Source organism: Corella eumyota, chromosome 2, assembly GCF_963082875.1.
Source record: "Corella eumyota chromosome 2, kaCorEumy4.1, whole genome shotgun sequence".
NCBI classification, from domain to species: Eukaryota; Metazoa; Chordata; class Ascidiacea; order Phlebobranchia; family Corellidae; genus Corella; species Corella eumyota.
In genome coordinates, this window is record NC_137491.1 from 17,599,553 (window position 1) to 17,618,021 (window position 18,469).

The 18,469-nt window shown below is 30.0% G+C and overlaps 6 protein-coding genes and 1 long non-coding RNA gene across 8 annotated transcripts; 2 read left to right on the top strand and 5 right to left on the bottom strand.

Moving 5' to 3' along the window:
* Positions 1-2,080: 2,080 nt before the first annotated feature.
* Positions 2,081-4,371, bottom strand: LOC145742693 (TLC domain-containing protein 5-like). The gene is made up of 7 exons (XM_082560470.1): positions 4,240-4,371; positions 3,848-3,963; positions 3,688-3,760; positions 3,311-3,461; positions 3,126-3,231; positions 2,666-2,786; positions 2,081-2,512 (listed from the first exon to the last, which is right to left on the bottom strand). Exons 1-7 carry the CDS (start codon positions 4,344-4,346, stop codon positions 2,311-2,313), a joined length of 876 nt encoding a protein of 291 aa, XP_082416596.1. The 5' UTR covers positions 4,347-4,371; the 3' UTR covers positions 2,081-2,310.
* Positions 4,372-4,650: 279 nt separating this feature from the next.
* On the top strand, positions 4,651-6,330 carry LOC145742065 (ras-related C3 botulinum toxin substrate 1-like). Its single transcript, XM_082559812.1, has 3 exons — positions 4,651-4,910; positions 5,337-5,508; positions 5,997-6,330. The coding sequence occupies exons 1-3, from the start codon at positions 4,708-4,710 to the stop codon at positions 6,207-6,209; spliced, it is 588 nt and encodes a 195-aa protein (XP_082415938.1). The 5' UTR covers positions 4,651-4,707; the 3' UTR covers positions 6,210-6,330.
* Positions 6,331-6,442: 112 nt separating this feature from the next.
* LOC145743487 (uncharacterized) lies at positions 6,443-7,308 on the top strand. Its single transcript, XR_014281017.1, has 3 exons — positions 6,443-6,535; positions 6,771-6,886; positions 7,017-7,308. It is a non-coding gene; the product is annotated as an uncharacterized LOC145743487 (long non-coding RNA).
* A 39-nt stretch (positions 7,309-7,347) lies between these two features.
* Positions 7,348-8,325, bottom strand: LOC145742569 (ras-related C3 botulinum toxin substrate 1-like). Its single transcript, XM_082560345.1, has 4 exons — positions 8,147-8,325; positions 7,798-7,969; positions 7,431-7,583; positions 7,348-7,368 (listed from the first exon to the last, which is right to left on the bottom strand). Exons 1-4 carry the CDS (start codon positions 8,323-8,325, stop codon positions 7,348-7,350), a joined length of 525 nt encoding a protein of 174 aa, XP_082416471.1.
* Positions 8,326-9,013: 688 nt separating this feature from the next.
* On the bottom strand, positions 9,014-10,507 carry LOC145743420 (ras-related C3 botulinum toxin substrate 1-like). Its single transcript, XM_082561375.1, has 4 exons — positions 10,328-10,507; positions 9,999-10,189; positions 9,558-9,729; positions 9,014-9,459 (listed from the first exon to the last, which is right to left on the bottom strand). Exons 1-4 carry the CDS (start codon positions 10,343-10,345, stop codon positions 9,247-9,249), a joined length of 594 nt encoding a protein of 197 aa, XP_082417501.1. The 5' UTR covers positions 10,346-10,507; the 3' UTR covers positions 9,014-9,246.
* A 6-nt stretch (positions 10,508-10,513) lies between these two features.
* On the bottom strand, positions 10,514-12,287 carry LOC145743421 (ras-related C3 botulinum toxin substrate 2-like). 2 transcript variants are annotated; one of them, XM_082561378.1, is made up of 4 exons: positions 12,188-12,287; positions 11,842-12,032; positions 11,368-11,539; positions 10,514-11,016 (listed from the first exon to the last, which is right to left on the bottom strand). In XM_082561378.1, exons 1-4 carry the CDS (start codon positions 12,191-12,193, stop codon positions 10,801-10,803), a joined length of 585 nt encoding a protein of 194 aa, XP_082417504.1. In that variant the 5' UTR covers positions 12,194-12,287; the 3' UTR covers positions 10,514-10,800. The 2 variants fall into 2 exon arrangements, with proteins under 2 accessions (XP_082417504.1, XP_082417503.1); XM_082561377.1 differs by having other exon boundaries at positions 11,368-11,542.
* A 505-nt stretch (positions 12,288-12,792) lies between these two features.
* Positions 12,793-18,393, bottom strand: LOC145744056 (putative ATP-dependent RNA helicase DDX23). Its single transcript, XM_082562151.1, has 17 exons — positions 18,151-18,393; positions 17,931-18,036; positions 17,787-17,852; positions 17,515-17,653; positions 17,316-17,434; positions 17,075-17,196; positions 16,856-16,999; positions 16,511-16,621; positions 16,056-16,173; positions 15,591-15,736; positions 15,330-15,507; positions 15,078-15,219; positions 14,689-14,786; positions 14,370-14,521; positions 14,151-14,259; positions 13,660-13,834; positions 12,793-13,310 (listed from the first exon to the last, which is right to left on the bottom strand). Exons 1-17 carry the CDS (start codon positions 18,309-18,311, stop codon positions 13,087-13,089), a joined length of 2,310 nt encoding a protein of 769 aa, XP_082418277.1. The 5' UTR covers positions 18,312-18,393; the 3' UTR covers positions 12,793-13,086.
* Between the last annotated feature and the right edge of the window lie 76 nt (positions 18,394-18,469).

The window sequence follows — 18,469 nt, forward strand, 5'->3', positions numbered from 1 at the left end:
CCCCAAAATGCCAAATAAAATAATGTCGGCTATACGTATTTCACTCATCTGACCTACTAATATAACCGAACCTCGTATTTTATATAATTTGGCAAAAAGTTATTTCTTTAATTCTTTTTTTCCTTTTGCTTTGGAGACACAAAATGAAAATATTAGAATGACCGTTAATATAAAACTATTAGTATGAGTTCTATACTAAGAATTTAGACTATACAATTATGTTATTCACAAATGTTAAGCATTGTGTGTTCTAGCTACAGAAAATCGCGATGTTCAACCAATATTAGGGTTTGAGGAGTTAAAAATGGAAAACGAGAAATGGAGCTCGCTGAGAAGAGAAAAGGGTGGAAGCACTCTTTCTGACTCCTCATCGCGCTCACCAACCCCACCTACCGGAAGCCAAAAAAAGTACAACGAACGAATCCGAAGGTTGTAGAAATTCCTAAAAAAAAAAATGTTACAACTATAATTAGAAACTTACTGAGTAATTTACCTTTAAGTTATGTTAAACAGAGGTTAAGTATAGCTCTACGTGGTAGAAAGTTAGAGTTAGCAAAGTATTTTAAATCAGTAACTCTTGTATTAAAAACAGATTTAGCATGTTTGATGAATCGCCCGACGTAAGCCAGGGTCATTGGGGTAAGAACAACAGCCTACTTGATCTAAAGACGCGTCAGCAAAGACCAAATTTAGTAGTTGGAAGACAAACTAGACGTTTAATTGCGATGCCTATTACCAGTCAAAATTGCCCAGGTGGCTTATTTACAACATTATGTTTCGTATTTATTTGTTTACAATATGAGAATGTCGATTTTACGACCTGAAAGTAGGTAAAATCAGTTACCCCGACCCAGTTTTGAATTGCCTTTGGCAGTTTTTAATGTTTTGGAATACAAATGCCCGATAATTAAGCTGTTGAATAATTCCTGGCTCAGCAGGAGTTTATTGCGTTTATAGCGCCTTACTCAAGGGCGCTACAGCATGAGAGCAGTGGGGATTGAACCAAGGACGTCGTGTAGTCAAGCAAAGTGTTCTAACCATTTTACTCTGTCATTTGTAAATACTTTTCTACTAGATAGATCGCCTATTTATTACGTTCCATAAGGATTCTGTTTAAAGTTAGTTTAGGAAGGGTCCAGGTCATGAATTTGTTAGCATGTTAGCAGCAGGACTCGCACAAAGGTTTAAGTAGTGATGCCTAGTGCCTTAACAACCCTTTTAAAGATAAATTTATACTTTTATTGTCAGTGCCAAGAACTAGAATGTACAGCAAACCACTTAAAGCAATAACAAATAGTGAAAGGAAATTAGAAATCGGTAAACAGGATAATTCTTTACAATTTCCTAGTAAACATCGTGACAATATATTTGACAAACAAAGTATTACCGAAGAAAGTGGTTCTGGTGACTCCGTTAAAGTTGGAAGTTATACAAGTAGCATAAACACGCGTTTATGCGAGTCGCCTAGCCTGGATGCTGTATGGTCGGCTAAAAATTACCCGGAGCATTTAACACGTAGAGAATGGGACACTGGCGATTTTTCCGGCCGCCGAAAAAAGTCGAAGAAATCAAAACACAGAGAGTCATCTTTGACAAATAATTTAAATAATAATTACGATACCTGGACCTGACAATAAATATTAATTCTTAAATTTTTTTTACCATTTAAAATGCCGCGATGACATTAGGATTCTTTAAAAAAAAGGCAACTTGATGTAGTGATTTGCCCACGTGGATTTACCACATGAGGTCGTGGGTTCGATCCTGACCGCTCTCATGCTATAGCCGCCTTAAGTAAGGTGCTAAAAACAGTATGAACAACAGTTAACCAGCAGCTTAACTATCGGGCAATTATAATCTATAAAATTCAAATTTTTGAAGGCAACTTGAGACTGCGTCGGGGTAACTGATGTTACTCTATGTTTAGGTCGTAAAGTCGACCTTCCCACATCGGAGATAAATGAAAATAAAAAAGCCACCTTAAACTCTCATAATGAAAATTGACCTTTGAGAATTAAACAATAAATACCCTACATAGACTGTCTAAAAACATAATTTTATAAAAAATGTATGATAAAAACTTGGGCACTATTTATTAAAAGTTAAACTTTTTAAGAAGACAGCATTTTAAAAAATACAAAATTAGAAAAGTAGTAATTGGACGGTGTAACCTATATTATAAACAGTACATAAATCACAAAAAAAACACTTTAATTAAAACATTTTCTAATTATAATCATAAAATAACACAGTGTCCATATCTAAAACAGGAAGAATTAAAAAACTAATAATTTCCGTTTGGTAATCTGTTTATAAATGAGTATTTAGGAGTTCGATATCATTAGAACTTTGTGGTGTAGTTTTAGTATTTCTTTTTCTACATGAAACACCATTAGAAACAGCACTTTTTTTGCTATTTTCAGTTTCATCACATATTTTGGGTGCACTTTGCGTAGAACCTTTACCATTCGAAACTGAGTCTTTAGATTTTGATAATGATTTAACACGATACCTAAAAATTAATTCAAATTTCAATGATGAACATTTTAGTTTTAAAATTATTTTTAGTGCATATTTATATAAAGATTGTTTTATATTTTGTTAATGTAAAAAGGCAACTTATAAACTTAAACATAGGGTAACTACACCCCTCTTAAAAATATACCTTGCAAAAGACATAATTTGAACGAGAAATATTAAATTGATTAAGTAAAAAATAAATCCTCCAATTTTGACTAACATCGGTGAAGTATCACCCATCCATACACTGTAAACTAAAGTGCCCCCTACAGAAAAACAATATTGTATTACAGAGTCTTCAATACATGCAGTTACATATTCTAACAATACAGTAAATAATAATTTGTTTTCATATTTGTTTACCCTTGGTGAGGAATGCTGACTTCACAGACTAAACATAGAGTAACACTAGTAACTCTGACCTAGTCTCAAGTTAACTTTGGCAGTTTTAGATATTATTAATTATAATTGCCTAAGGCCTACAGCATGGGAGCAGTGGAATTGAACCAAGGTACCCCATATAGCGTAACCTAGTGTTCTAATTTCTACAAATTGCCACTAGTAATATAAAAGCATAATAAGAAAGAATAAAATTTTTTACTTACCTACACCGATTCTTACGACCAAAAATAAAAACACAAACAAAAAATCCACAAATATTCCAACAACAGAATCTTTATAGCAGTCATGCTCTTTTAAAAACCAGCGCATCTACACAACAAAAACACCAAAAAATATTTTTTATATCTATAAACTTAAGGTAAAATCTAACAAAACAACAGTAACTTACATTAAGAAATATTGAAGTTATTTCAGTTCCAAAAATAGTTGCAACAATTTCTGTTCCTGAGACTTTAAGATGTAAGCAAACTGTCATTAATATAATGCTAACAACATGATGTACTAACATAAGCATCCCCTCGGTTTGATAATATAAACACCTAAAATAAAAAAATAATTCTTCAAAAATGGAATAAGTTTATAGGTCAGTGTAAACGCCTTTTAAAAGTACAGCAGTAATGAATTGTTATCTAAAAGAATTAATAATAACCCCCTTATCAATTCTGTATTAAAGAATAGAGTATATATCTTTCTTATTTTAAAAAGGGAATTTTTGACATAAAATATTTTAATATGCAAAGCTAGTATTTTTTGGTACTTTCTTACCAAATAAAGTCATAAATAAAATATCCCAAAGACATTGTCAATATTGCTACTTGAGCTGATGTGTTGGGAAGACCTTTAAACGAAAATAGTTGTTTATTTTTTCAATAAGATAAAAAATAAAAGAAAAACAATTTTGACACTCATCCAACTATTAACTTACCAAGCACGTGGTATGGGTTAGTTCCATTGAAGAAAGTTAGAAAACATGCCCAAGCGGTGACTGTAACTGCATGGCACAATGTTATAATTCGACAGTTGTATTCTGAGTGACCAAAACTACAAAAAATAAAATTTAATTCAAGTTACAACCCGCAGCGTGGTGTCGAACCTTCTGGCCAAAGCTTCTGGTCCCCGTCAGAACATTTGGCTGCACTACATGAGGTCCTGGGTTCGATTTCCACTGCCTTTATGCTGAAGCACCCTTTAGGTCGTGAAATCGACCTTCCCACATCGAGGATAAATAAATGTGAAAAAATATTAATGCAAATTCATCGTTATATTTGTAAATGCATTACCACAATATTATACCACCACTAGTAATATACGACACACCTTATAATTTTAGAACATGTACGGTAAAAACAAAACCATAATATTGCCCATCCTAGTGTTTTTTGACAAAGCAATAGCTCCATGTTTAAATAAAAAGCAACCAACATTAATTAAATACTACTCCAATATTTGCTATGCGGTTTACTAAAATTTCAAAATAATAAACATAGTAGATACTTTTTTTGTGATTTATGACGTGATTTTTGTGATTATTTGTATTGCGTTAAGGAAAGCTAAATAAGCATTTTAGTGCTAATATAATACATTTAAAAACATTTACAAGATTTTAAGAATAATTTTTTATATGTATGATTTATAAATCATTATAGTGAATTATGAATTAAAGTTTTTACTTTTTTTGATTCCTTATTGCAGCGAGGGTTTTTCGTTTCTTATTGCAGCAGCGAATAGTGAAGTTGTTTCTGTAAACACGTTTTATAAGAAAGAAAACTACTAGAAAGAAACAAAATGGATGGATTTAAGCTAGTTGTTGTCGGAGATGGAGGTGCGGGTAAGACAACGTTGTTAATTCGATATGCAACGGGAGAATATCCACATGAATACACACCCACGGTATTCGAATGCTACACAACGGATTACATAAAAGTTGACGATCACCCTGATTCTAAATTGAAGCTTTCTGACACTGGAGGTGGTGAAGATTATCATAGGCAAGTTTGTTCTATTTTTGTTTATATTAATGATGAAAAAGGGCAATTATGTTGGGTTACATGTTGTATGTTACTTAGAATGTTTTTTTTATTTATTGTTTTTTTTCTTTATCTTCAATGTGGAAAGGATTATATCGCCTTGCTCAAGGCCAAGGGCATTACAGCATGAAAACAGTAGGAATCGGACCCAGGACCTTATGAAGCCTAATTTTTTCTTGCAGTTTTAGTTATACCAAACTGCAAAGGCATTTTGAGACTGGGTTGGTGTAACTGATGTTACTCTGTTAAGGTCGTAAAAGCCACCTTTCCACATCAAAGTTATATAAATGTAAAAAAATACATATTGCTATACATTATATGGATCTATTAATCCGTGTTGCACTATTTTTTTACCGTATATTTTATCTTTGTTTTTTTCTTTTTTAGACTAAGGCCATTATGCTATCCAGAAACAGATATTTTTTTATTGTGCTTCAGTGTTGAATACCATAGTTCATTCTATAACATTCTATCACTTTGGGATCAGGAATTATCTCATCATTGCCCAAACACTCCAATTATCTTAGTTGGAAATAAAACAGATTTGAGAGATGATCAGGTAAGAATATTAAATAAATCTTTTTTTTTAAATACTATTTCTAAATCATGAGTATTTTGTAAAGGGTTAAGTCTATGCCTATTTTTTCACATATATTTATTCTTGTTATGGGAAGGTTAACTTCAGTACCTTAACATAGAGTAACATTAGTTACCCTGATCCAGTCTCGAGTTGTCTTTGGCAGTTTGGGATAATATTAAATATAATTGCCCCCTAATTATAAGCTGCTGATTAAGTGCTGGTTTAGCAGAGTTTATACCATTTATAGTACCCTACTCAAGGGTGCTACAGCATGAATGCAGTGGAGATCAAACTTCAGACCTCATATAGTAAAGCCAAGGGTTCTGACAACTACACTAGCTGCCGGCATCTTTAGTGATGTATTAAATACACTAATTATCATTACTTAAAATTCAAGGTTTTGAGTTTGATTTCCACTACTTTTCCCTTTTATTGTCATATTTTAAATTTTTACTTAATGTTTTTAGAAAACCATTAAAAGATTGAAAGAGAAAAATTTGTCCATTTTAACTTATGATCAGGGTGTGGAAATGGCTGAAAAAATTGGGGCCAAAAAATACTTAGAATGTTCTTCACTTAAGGATATTGGTGTTAAAACCGTTTTTGAGGATGCTATCAGAACAATATATGCCCACCCTGTACCCAAGAAAGCTAAGAAAAAAAAATGCAAACTTTTGTGAATTGTCATAACTCTGTTGTTTTTTGTGTGTTAAACTTTTAATTTATTTTTGATTCGTTTTTTCTTCTATATTGTTGCTCCCAACTTTAACTAATTTAATTATGATTTATTTTTCTTATATTATTGCAATCACGTTTTAGTGTTTTAAAATTATTAATATTCATATATTTATAGATTTTATAATTTATTTTAATTATTTAAAATTTTTATTTTTAATCATGATGTTTATTAACAGAAATGTTGTAATGCAAACCTTAAATTTAAATTGAATATTATTGTAAAAAAATTAGAAGTGGTATGGCTGCTGTATGCAATGCTGAAAGCCAGGTGATTGCTTTGTATTATATTTTATAAAAAAACTATATTTTTTTAATTTTTATAAACTTGCTTTGACATTGGTATCTTTACATTACTTCTATCTTATAAAAACTTTTAATATGCCATCAATACCTATAGCATTATATACCATAGTTGACAAGCCTTTTTTATATATAATTTCATTTTGTGTTTTATGAATTTTTGCTGCAGATTTTTTTTTTAATTTTCATTATTTGTTTTTTAGGGAAAAAATCTAAAAACATCAAGATCTACAAATGTGTAGTTGTTGTGAGGACAAAGTTGGAAAAACAAACTTATTTTCTCAACTTAAAACTAATACCATGAAACAGAGACCATCAGGTAATGTCTTTTGAAAATTTATTTCATTGTGGTATTTTTATTTTTTTCAGAAAACAAACAAAGCTTTAAATGAAATACAAATAAAACTAATTCCATATAAAAAGTGTGTAAAAATTGCATTGGACATTAGAAGGGTGGAAATATATTGAATTTTCTTCCAATATTGAGGACATTACAATTTGCTAAGGGAAATTGAACATGCAATTTTGGAGGTCAAAGATCAACAAAAACCAATGAAAATTTTCAATATAATTTATTTCGTAACTTCATTTAATGCAATGTATCCTTTAACCCTTTTTTCATTATTATTATAACTACTTTTTATATTTCTCTTTTTTTCTTGATGTTATATTGTATGTTTTGTGTATTTTTTTGTTTAAAAACAATAAATAGTTTTGTTATCCACATCTTGACCCAAAAAACAGTCAAGACATATTTTTGGACACTCAGGGATCAGAAGATTATGCAAAAAATATAAAACACTTGATTTTTAAAGAATGTCACATTTTTGTTGATTTTTCTTTTTTGGTAGATGTAAACCAACCCTGATGGCACTTTCAAACAATTCCTGGACGCCATCGCCTGTCATGGAAGAACATTCCATATAACAAACACCAGCAATGTGTTTAGCCATATCTACTCCTTGGTTGTATGTAACAGGAGCCATTCCGCTTGACTTTAAATTTGTCATAGTATCCTAAGACACAAAATTTTATCTTATTCTTATAATAAAAAATTCTTTAGGTCGTGGTTTATACTAATGCGACATTTTAGTTTAATTATCTTGGCATTCTTGCTATAATCTAATGGGTATTGCCATGCAAAAACCAGTTACATTAACAAAATATGTGATTTTTGGTGGCAATATTGAGTTGGTCTTCCAACAACAGAAATATGGTTTCCTTTATTACCTCATCATTACGTAAATCTGTCTTTAATCCAACTATAATAACGGGAGTATTCGGACAATGCTGTTGTATTTCAGGATACCATTTAGATTTAATGTTATCAAATGAAGCAGGTGACACAACAGAAAAACAAAGCAAGAATATATCGGTCTGTGGGTAAGACAGTGGCCTTAGTCTGTAAAGCGAGCGACCATTACATTAGATATCAAAAATAAATAAAAATGGAAGGATTGAGACTATAAATACTAAAGGCTTTAAAAAAATATAAATGAGATAATATTTAAAAGTTATTTTTTAGAACTTTACTAATTGTAAAACAATGTTAAAAATTGCTTTACATTTATTGATTTACCTGTCATAGTGTTCTAAACCTGAAGTAATAAAAGGAGAAAACATGTAATGTTGATTGTCAATACTAGTGCTGCATCTATAAACATCAAAGATGAGTATGTGGTTTGCAGGAGGTGTGGAGTTATTGTCGTAGCGATACAGCAAGCTATTTTTTCCAACAGACTTATCTCCTATAATCATTAACTTTACATTTTTTTAAATAACAGGTTTGTTTATATTAGTTAGTATAGTGGTTCTAGGACTTGACTTTGCTACACGGGTCTTGGGTTTTGATAAAAACTAAAAACAGTATATAGTCCATCTAAGCCAAAAATTAATTGACAAAATAACTAACTGTACTTAATAACATCCGATGCTACCAAAGTCAACTTAAGACTGGGTCAGAGTAACAAATGTTACCCCAAGTATAGGCCATAAAATCTTCTTCTTGGACAACCAGTTTAAAAAAAAAATTATTTAATAAGACATGCAAAATGGTTAATCAAATGTTATACATGTTCTTCTTACCTGTTTGGGCTACATCTGTAAAAGCGAAACTGTTGCAATAGCCTTAACTGTTTTCTGTTTTGTTTTATTGTTTTATCTTATTTGTTTTAAAAACTTAAACTAATATTAATGTTTAAATAAATGACAAATCAACCAACGAAATTAATAAAACCTGGCATTGCCTTATTTTATTGCTGTTACTAATTTATTGCATATTTTTTTACCATTAACAATTTTTATAAAATTTTTTTTAAAAAAAACATTAAAATAAATTAAAAACATTTTAAAATAAAGTACAAAAACAATTTTTAATTAAGTTATATATAGTGTACAACAATAAACAAAATAACTAACTATTTATAAACTATTAATGCATGGACAATATTGTTGGCACAAAGGCACAAAAGATTATTACTTGTATTTGTTTTTTTTTCATTATTGACATAAATGTAATAAAATATCAAATAAATAAAATGATAATAGATTGAAGTAAACCATCATATTGATTTAATATGAAGCATTCACTAATTATAAAATATTAAAAAAATATCTAATAAAAATTAAATCTAATTTTGTATAACTTTGCCTTATACCAATAGTTACTTTAGTTTGTAGTTATTGAATTTGGCAATGTTTTCTTGGTTTCTTGTTTTCCATTTTAGACTGTAAAGCAATTCTTGCTGCATTTTCAAATACAGCTTTGACACCAAAACCAGTGAAAGAGGAACACTCTAAGTAAGCCTTTGCACTTATTTCATTTGCCAGTTCCATGCCTTGTTCATTGGTGATGGGAAGTTGATTTTTAGCTTTTAAATTGGCCAGCGTTGTCTAAAAATTCAAACATAGGTTCGTTGAATAGTCTTAACTTAAAAAGGCCGAATTTTGTAAATACAAAAAAAGCAAAGTTAAGAAAATATTGGAAATACCGGGTCATCTCTTAGGTCTAGTTTTGTTCCTACTAGAATTCTTGGCATGTTTTTACAAAACCGTAAAACTTCTGGGTAGCATTTTTCTCTAACATTTTCATACGATTCTGGTGTGATAACAGAGAAGCAAATGATAATTACATCCGCATTTGGGTAAACTAAAGGTCTAAGACTGTAACAAAAACATAAATTACAATTAAGAGCGTTTTAGAATTTAAAAAAATTACAGTTTGAATTTTCAAAAAAAGGTTTTATATATATATTTGAATGTAGTATTGTTCTTAAGGGTATTTAACAATAGATTCTTCTAAAACTATCTTTCAAAACAACTACCCAAATATAATTGACAACTGCTCAAAAAACTGTGTGACTAGGGGTTGATATAAATATATATATATATATTTGTTGAAACCTTTAAAATTTTAGAAAATAAAAAGTTACCTGTGGAATTCCCTTCTGTCATGGGAGTTATGAATACTGAGTTTAACAGGAATTTCGTCAACTGTAATTTCAACCTCAAATTCATCGATACAATGCGAGTAATATTCTGTTGGAAATTTGTTATCTCTGTAGGTGTAAATAAGGCAAGCCTTTCCAACGTTAAGATCACTTATCAGAACACATTTGATTGCCTGATAAATAATCAATAACATATGAAAGGCAAATATAAATAGAAATTCAATAATTTTTTTTTAATTGGCAAATCTGAAAATTAGAAATTAACAGTATATTTACTTAAAAAAGGGACTTAAGCTTTAGAAAACACTTACTTTTATTGCATTTGCCATTTAAATTCCTTTTTCATCATTATTTGGGATGCGAAGTTCTCAAAAATTTTAAAAAGTTTGCCCTAAATATTTAAATCTAAAAACAGTATATTTAATAACATTTTAACCTATTTTATATAAATGATACAGTGTAAAACAACATAGTTTATATATACAGTAGCACGAAAAAATAAATTAAAACCAATTTAGTGTACGAAAATATACAGAACTATTAAACAACAAACTATATTGTTATCAACATGAAAAAAAAATCAAAATTAACACATTATGTATGAAATTTAAATAACACTAACATAAGTGCAATATAACACACTATTGATCTACCTAAAAGTAAAGGTTAACATGAACTTTAATTATTATGAATTTTAAGCTATTTAAAGTGCTCTTAATTTTGGAAAAAGCATATCATTTACTTTATAGTACCATTACAATAATCAAAACACAATCAACATATTCTATATAATATCACATTTAGGTTTAGTAGCTTGATTATGAGTCTCTGGTGGGTGTAACACAACTTGAATGACTTTATCAAATAAGTCTTGCAGGCCATTATGAGTAAGAGCAGAGCACTCCATATAACAAATAGCACCAATGTCTTTGGCCATATGTAAACCTTGTGGGTAGTTGATGGGGATAAGTTTCTTTGACTTCAGGACTTCGACTGTATTCTGAAAAAATAATAATCATCAAAAAACTGATCTGTAAATACAACCTTTTAGGCCATTTCGGCTTTAAAAATTTCCAAGATTGTTAAAGTACATATCTTGAAATGCATATTTTTGAAAGTAAGATAGGGTTGTTTAAGTAATACTAGTCGAGCTCACAATACGGTTGGCATAATAGTTGTCGCAAAATGGTCGCAACCTGCTATTAATATGGGCCTGTAGTAATTTACCATGCACTACAAATGGCAGTTTTATTTGTTTTGTAGGCCTATAATTTGGTCATACATATACATATATATATTGTCCAATAAGCTCCATATTAAATAGATTAAAAAGTTGTTTATTATCTTTTACCTCATCATCTCTTAGGTCTGATTTTAAGCCTGCAAGAATAATGGGAGCACCTGGGCAGTGATGTTGTATTTCAGGAAACCATTTTGATTTTACATTCTCGTATGAAGCAGGCGAAACAACAGAAAAACAAAGCAAAAATATATCCGTCTGTGGGTAGGACAGTGGCCTCAATCTGCATTAAAAATATCACAACAGACAAAAAGTCGTCTTTTAAATTGTAGATAACAAAAAGTAGAATAAAAAATTTGACTTTTGTTGATATTTCAAAACAAAGTCAATGATATTTCATGCACAAAAAATGACAACTAAAATGGCACAATAGACAATAAGGTGCTGCAATGAGAATGTATAATAATACCAACAACATGTTTTAAAGCAGGCCTAAAAATTTTTTTGATGTTTATTTAATTCATTAAACTATGATCACCACAACAAAAAAGTAAAATATGGAAATTAGCCAATGCTTTTAAATACCGGTCATAGTCCTCTTGGCCAGCTGTATCCCATAAACCCAACGAAATTGGTCTGTTTTCTACCATAACATTAGCACAATAGTTGTCGAAAACAGTTGGGTTGTATTCTCCTGGAAAAGCATTCCTAGTAAAGCTGATCAACAAACAAGTTTTTCCAACTGTACCATCTCCAACTACAACACACTTTATGGCCTAAAATAACAAAAAATTATTAATTTTAACAGAAAGAATAAATCATAAAATTTATTTTATACATTAGTATGCTACTTAAAATTACTAATATTGGCTTAAAAAAGCTTTGGACAAACTTTATTTGTATATCTTATTCAGTTACAAATCTAACTTACTTGCATTTTTAAGTATTGTGAAAAAATTTAAACAAAATCCTAAATTAATAGAAAACCGAATCTTATTTCCACAAAAGCATTATCTAAATAAACACCTTAGTGGAAGTAAGTTAAGACAGGAAATCGAACTGAAGCACAGTCATATTTAAAGGAACTATTTTGATACATCACTTCCTATTGATTCTATTGTCATACTTTTTAAAAACTTTAATTATAGATTGTGTAAAAAAAGTGTAAAATTATTAAAACTAATTGCAATTTGTTGATTATATTTTTTGCTAATTATTGTTGTAAAGGAAATTTATTGATGAAGTGTTTTTAAAATTTGTCTTGCATTTACAAATAAAAAATTTTTGTCCAATTTGTTGATGCCTTAGTTTATTTTTAGGCTTTGTTTCAGTAACAGCAAGCAATAGCTAAAATTAAATTACTTATAATGCTACTACATGTTATATAGCCCTAAAATGCAACTGACTAAGTGTTATTATAAAGTTATAATTTGAAAATAGGTAATCACAAACCATGTGCTTTCCAAATTAATTAAATTAATCGTACTTTTATGCATTTTCTATCTAAATTAATCATGCACTAAAATTAGAAAAAAAATCACTCAATTATTGCATTGTCCAAAGTGTTTATTAGTTAAACTTTTTTAATTAGCTTGATTAGTTTTTTACACGGAAAAAATTTACTCAAATAAAGATCACATAATTTTTATTTAAGTTTAAAAAAATTTCAGAAATTACTTTAACCATGCTAGTAGGCAAAGGCAAAAAACAAACTTCAAAATTCACTCTTTTAATTCATTTTTAATTTTTAAACACAAAAAGTTTAAATGTATTATTCTTTGCCAAACCATAAGTAAAAAAAAATGTTTTTAATTAATATCCAAGTTGTATTTATGCGAAAATTGTCTCCTCTCTTCGTTTTTTGGTCAATATAGTTCCAGGTTTATGTTGTGCTTCAGGGTGTCTATCTAACTCGGGGGGACAAGATGAAACAGGGCTTTCGATAAGAGCTTGTTTGAGATCATAAAACACTGCAGCATCTGACTGTGTGAGGAAAGTTATTGCAGTTCCTGTTTTTCCCGCTCTGCCAGTTCGTCCAATACGATGTGTGTAATCTAGTCAATAAAAGTTTTATAAAAAGTTGTACTAAAAACAATGATACAAAATGTGCTCAGTTATAAGAAAATAACATGAAATCAATTATAACTGCAATAGCACTTTTAGGATCTAAATTTAGCTTAAGAAAATTGACTTTACTCATATAGGTTTAACTTTTTTTGCTTTTATGGTTTAAAACCTTGCCTAGTTAAATACCTATTGGTAGATCAATAATCAAGAAAAACATCAAAAAAATATTAATGCCACTTTAAGAATGAGTTAGGATAACGTCACTAACCTATGTTAAGACAGTGGTCCTTTTCTTTTTATATATAAAAAAAAACCAATGAAACCAAATTTACATACCTTCAATTGACTTGGCCATGTCAAAATTAATAACTAACGAAACATCCTGAATATCAATACCACGACCGGCCACATCAGTAGCAACCAAAATATCTTTACTTCCACTTTTGAGTCCACTTAGGGCAAGCTCTCTGTGTTCTTGGCCCTTACCACCATGCAATGTTGTCGCATTGTGCTAAAAATTAAATTAAATTTTATTTTTAAAACAATGTTTCAGAAAACACACAGGCAGCATGGTATAGTGATCAGAACACTTGGCTACACTACATGAGGTCTTGGGTTTAATCCCCACTGTTCTCATGCTGTAGCGTCCTTGAGTAAGGCTATAAATGGTATAAACTCCTGCTGAACCAACACTTAATCAGCAGCTTAATTATCGGGCAATTACAATCGATGATATTTTAAACTGGCAAACGCAACATCCACATCAAGGATAAAAGAAAAAAATAAAATAAAAAAAACTTTAAAAAAAAATTGTGTTTAAAACTCACCCCCATTTTGTCTAGTGATTTTGCAAGCACGTCACAACCCTTCTTCTGGTTAACAAACACGATAATAGGAGGTGTAATACCTTGTTCCAAAATAGAAAGTAACTTCTTTCTGAGAAATCATTAAAAATCTTTTAATGTTCAGGTAATTTAAAATGATGCTTTATATTTTAAATCAGAAAGTTTTTTTGGTATTTTAAAAAAATTAAAAAAAATTTTTACCTTTTCTCGTTTTCTTTGACAAGATAAACAATTTGTTTGACGCGCTCGATTGGTTTTCCAGCTGAACCGATATAAACAATAGCAGGACGTCGCAAATAAGTCCGGGCTAATCTTTCTATTGCTGGAGGCATTGTAGCTGTAAACATGACAGTCTAAAAAAAAAAAAAAAAAATGAGTAAATAAATGTAATAATTGTTTAAGTTGAGTAAGTAATAAATTAACGTATATAAAGAAATATTTTTAGAATTTTTGTTATGTTATAAAAAGGGTCATTGGGTGTTGTTGTTATTATTTTAAATTAATTTATTAATTTTTTTACCTGTCGGAATTTATGTTTTGAGAGAAAATTTGATTTCATTGCAAGTTTGTCATCAATTAAATCATTATCAGGTTTTTGGTTGGTGACTGGCATGTGTTCTGTAAATCAAAAATAAACTAAATAAAAATAGAAAAAAAATGAAATAAACAAAATTAAAAATTACATTTTGGGTAATTTGAAATACAATGCCTATTTTTTCAAACCCCATTTAAAGTAAACCAGAAAAAAACATTTTTGGTGACTAACTGGCCATGTGTGGCTATATTTAGAATATTTATGGTATGCTTAAACACATAACATTAGTTTCATAGTTTTTCGAATGCATTATTTTATGGTTATTTATAAATTGTTACAAAAAAAAAAAATTGACACAGTAAAAATTTTTTTACCCAAAATTTTTTGAACGTCAGGTTCAAAACCCATGTCTATCATCCTATCTGCTTCGTCCATCACCACATAAGTACATTGACTAAACACAATATACCTGTTCTCTAGCACATCAATTAACCTACCAGGAGTAGCAATTACAATCTGCAACAATAAATCAATACATTATCTACTTGTGAAAAAATGTTAGGGCAATATTATTTTACAATTTTTGGGGTCCCAAAATAAAAAAAAATTTTGCTATTTATTATTACCTCACAACCCATTCTCAATTTAAATCCTTGATCTTCTCTAGACAATCCACCAATAACAGCAACAGTTCTTATACCAAGATGGGATCCAAACTTTATTGTTTCTTCCTCGATCTGTTGAGCTAACTCTCTTGTCGGAGCTAGGATAACAGCGTAAGGACCTTTATCGGCATCTTCAACTCTGGAAAACACCAATTTTGGTTTTAAATTTGGCAAAAAACGCTAACAAAAAATCACATTTAGTGCTTTATATTTTAAATTTACCGCTCAATCTTTGGGAGCGATGTTATCCAAGTAAGCAGTGGAATAAGAAAGGCCGCAGTTTTACCAGAACCAGTTTCTGCCACGCCTATAATGTCTCGATTGAGAAATCCTATTGGAATAGCTTGACGCTGAATAGGAGTAGGCTCCTAAAAAAAAATTAAAAACAAAAAATGTTAAGCAAGAATTTAGTATCATTTGTATTTCACAGTTCTAGGAAAAAAACTTAGGACCATAAAGTATGAGAGAGAATTAGCAAGGATTGTAAGGTGTAAGAAAGAATCAATAAGAAGAGTTAAGTACATAAGTTTTTCTGAGAGCCATGAAGTACTAATGATCCAAAATTTGTGATTTTTGTTAATTTTTAAATTAAAAAATTTGCCTATAATTTTTGTTCAGTTTTACAGAAATTTTATACTATTAAAATCAATATTATTACAGTCTTCACAATACAAATAAACATAAGACCTTGTATCCAATCTTATGTATAACATCCACTATAGTAGTAGGAAGATCACCACATTCAGACCATCTCCGAATTGGTTCAGGAATATTTCCTCCTTTAGTTGTAATGTTATAATCCTCCCTGCGTAAAAAAATTTAAATATGCAATTTACTGATCAACACTGCTTACATACTGTAAGGCCCCGTGGCAAGGCGCTATAATATGTATATACAATCTTTTGCTGGGCCAAACCTAATTTGAAGATATTTATTAAACAGAATTAAGATTAATAGCATCTAAATTTATCAAAACTAGGCAGGGATAATGTTACCCAATGTTTAGTCTTTAATGGTTGGCCTTTTCACATCAAGGATAAAAATATGCAAAAAAACTGTCCCTTACGCTAAATATTGTTGGCTCTATTGATTGAAGTATTGTATTGTTTAATTTTGGGGGGAAATTAATGAATTTTTTGAACCTGAATATTCTCCAATCTCTTTCCTGCATTTCGTCGATCTCCTTTTTGGACCAATGTCGATCATCCCACAACTTTCTCCTTTCTTTCTTTTGGATTCCCTTCTGTCGCTTCCTGAAATCAATATTTTTACCAAAAATTTGAAATGTTGAAAAAGTCATGGGTTCAATCCCACTGCTTTTAGCAGTTTATAAAAAAGATAGTATCAACAAGCCAATAAGAACATTATAAACTCAAGACTTAAAGGGGTGATATATATTATCCTATTATTTAACCATAGTTGGTCTTTTTACATCACAGATAATTAAAGCTATTAAAGTAAAATTTATATAAAATTTTGTATTTTACCTTTCTTGCTCTTTTTCTTGTACTGTTCTTCTTTTTTCAACAAGATCGTCATAAAACTCAGATTGTTGTTTCTTCTGCGATTTGACGTCAATTCCAGCAACAAAACCTCGCCCATATAAATGTACTTGGTGTTTTTCTTTGTATCTAAATAAAAGGGGCAAATTTAGTTAAGTTTCCTTTTTAAAAAGAAGTTTTAAGATTTTTTTTATATTTTTCTACATTGGGTTGTAGTCAATTGATGTATCATCCCCCGCATCCCAATCAAACACAAATTTTCTGTCATTCAATCTTCGGACTCTTTTTTTCTTCTTAACAATACCGAGATATCGATCCTTGATGGCCTAAAATAAAAAAATAGATATAATATATATATTTTTTATTTAAAGATAATCATATTATTAGTGGTAGTAAAAATTAAAATCTAGTTTTTAAATATGATTATTTTGGCAAATAAATTGACCTCTAGTTCTTTAGAAGAATCTTTATCCAAGCGATGCCCGTCTACAGTTGTTGCTTCACCTAACTCTCTTTGCCTTCTTCTCTCTTCTCTTTCCCTCCGGTCTCTCTCTCTTGGATCCTCTAAAAATATAGTAAAATTTTTGATTAGTACAGATGCTAAGTAAAAACTACTATAGCTAATAAAATATTAAATTGACAACCTAAGATTTTCTTTCCTTCGTCAAAAATTTGGCGTTGTTTTTTGCGCAGCTCGTCAAATTCTTTGCGTTGTTTGCTGACTTGCTCCTGGCGTTTTGCCAAAGCCGCTTTTGCCCTTTCTTCTTTGGTAAGAAATTTTGGCTAAAAATAAAAATAACTGGGGTTCGTATTAATTGAAATTGTGGATGCCATATATTAAAAAAAAAATTTCATTTTAAGATGAAATTATTAATTTAAATATCTGTATGTTAACTACGAATGATTAAAATTAAACCTTAGCAGCTGCTTCTTCTTCAGCCTTTTTCTTAAACAGCATTTCTTCCAAACTTAATGGTTGTGTCTATTTAATAGGGAAAAAAAATAATTATCATTTTAAAAAAACTTTAAAATTTTTTTGATGTTGAGGAGCTGTGATTACCTTTTTTTTTGGTTGTTCTTCCACCTCTTCTACAACTTCTTCTTTCTTCTTAGAATCATTCTCAGCTCGACTTCGTGAATGCTCTAAAGATCTAGATCTTCTTGATCTAAAAAAATAGTAAAAAATAACAAAACACAATAATTTGTCAATTCAATTTTTACACAGGGTCCTAAACATGTCGTAGAATAGTTATTATTATTACCAATTTTCTATATTTTACCCTTTTCTTTCCTTTGAACGAGACCTCTTTCGTTTTCTATCACGATCCGAACGATCTCTCGACCTTGAGCGTTTTCTTTCTCTCGATCTCTTTCGTTCGTGCGTTCTTTTCTTGGACTTTTTTAAGTCTCGATCTCGAGATCGAGACCTTGAACGCCCCATGATATATTCTCGTTAAAAAGTGAAGTTTTTGTTACTTCAAATGGGTGGTAAAGAAGAACAGAATTAAGATTGTTTACAAAAAAATTACCCACGTTCGAAAATCGAAAATCGTCACGTGAGTTGATGTTTTAACTTTTATAGATCACAGTCATGCGACA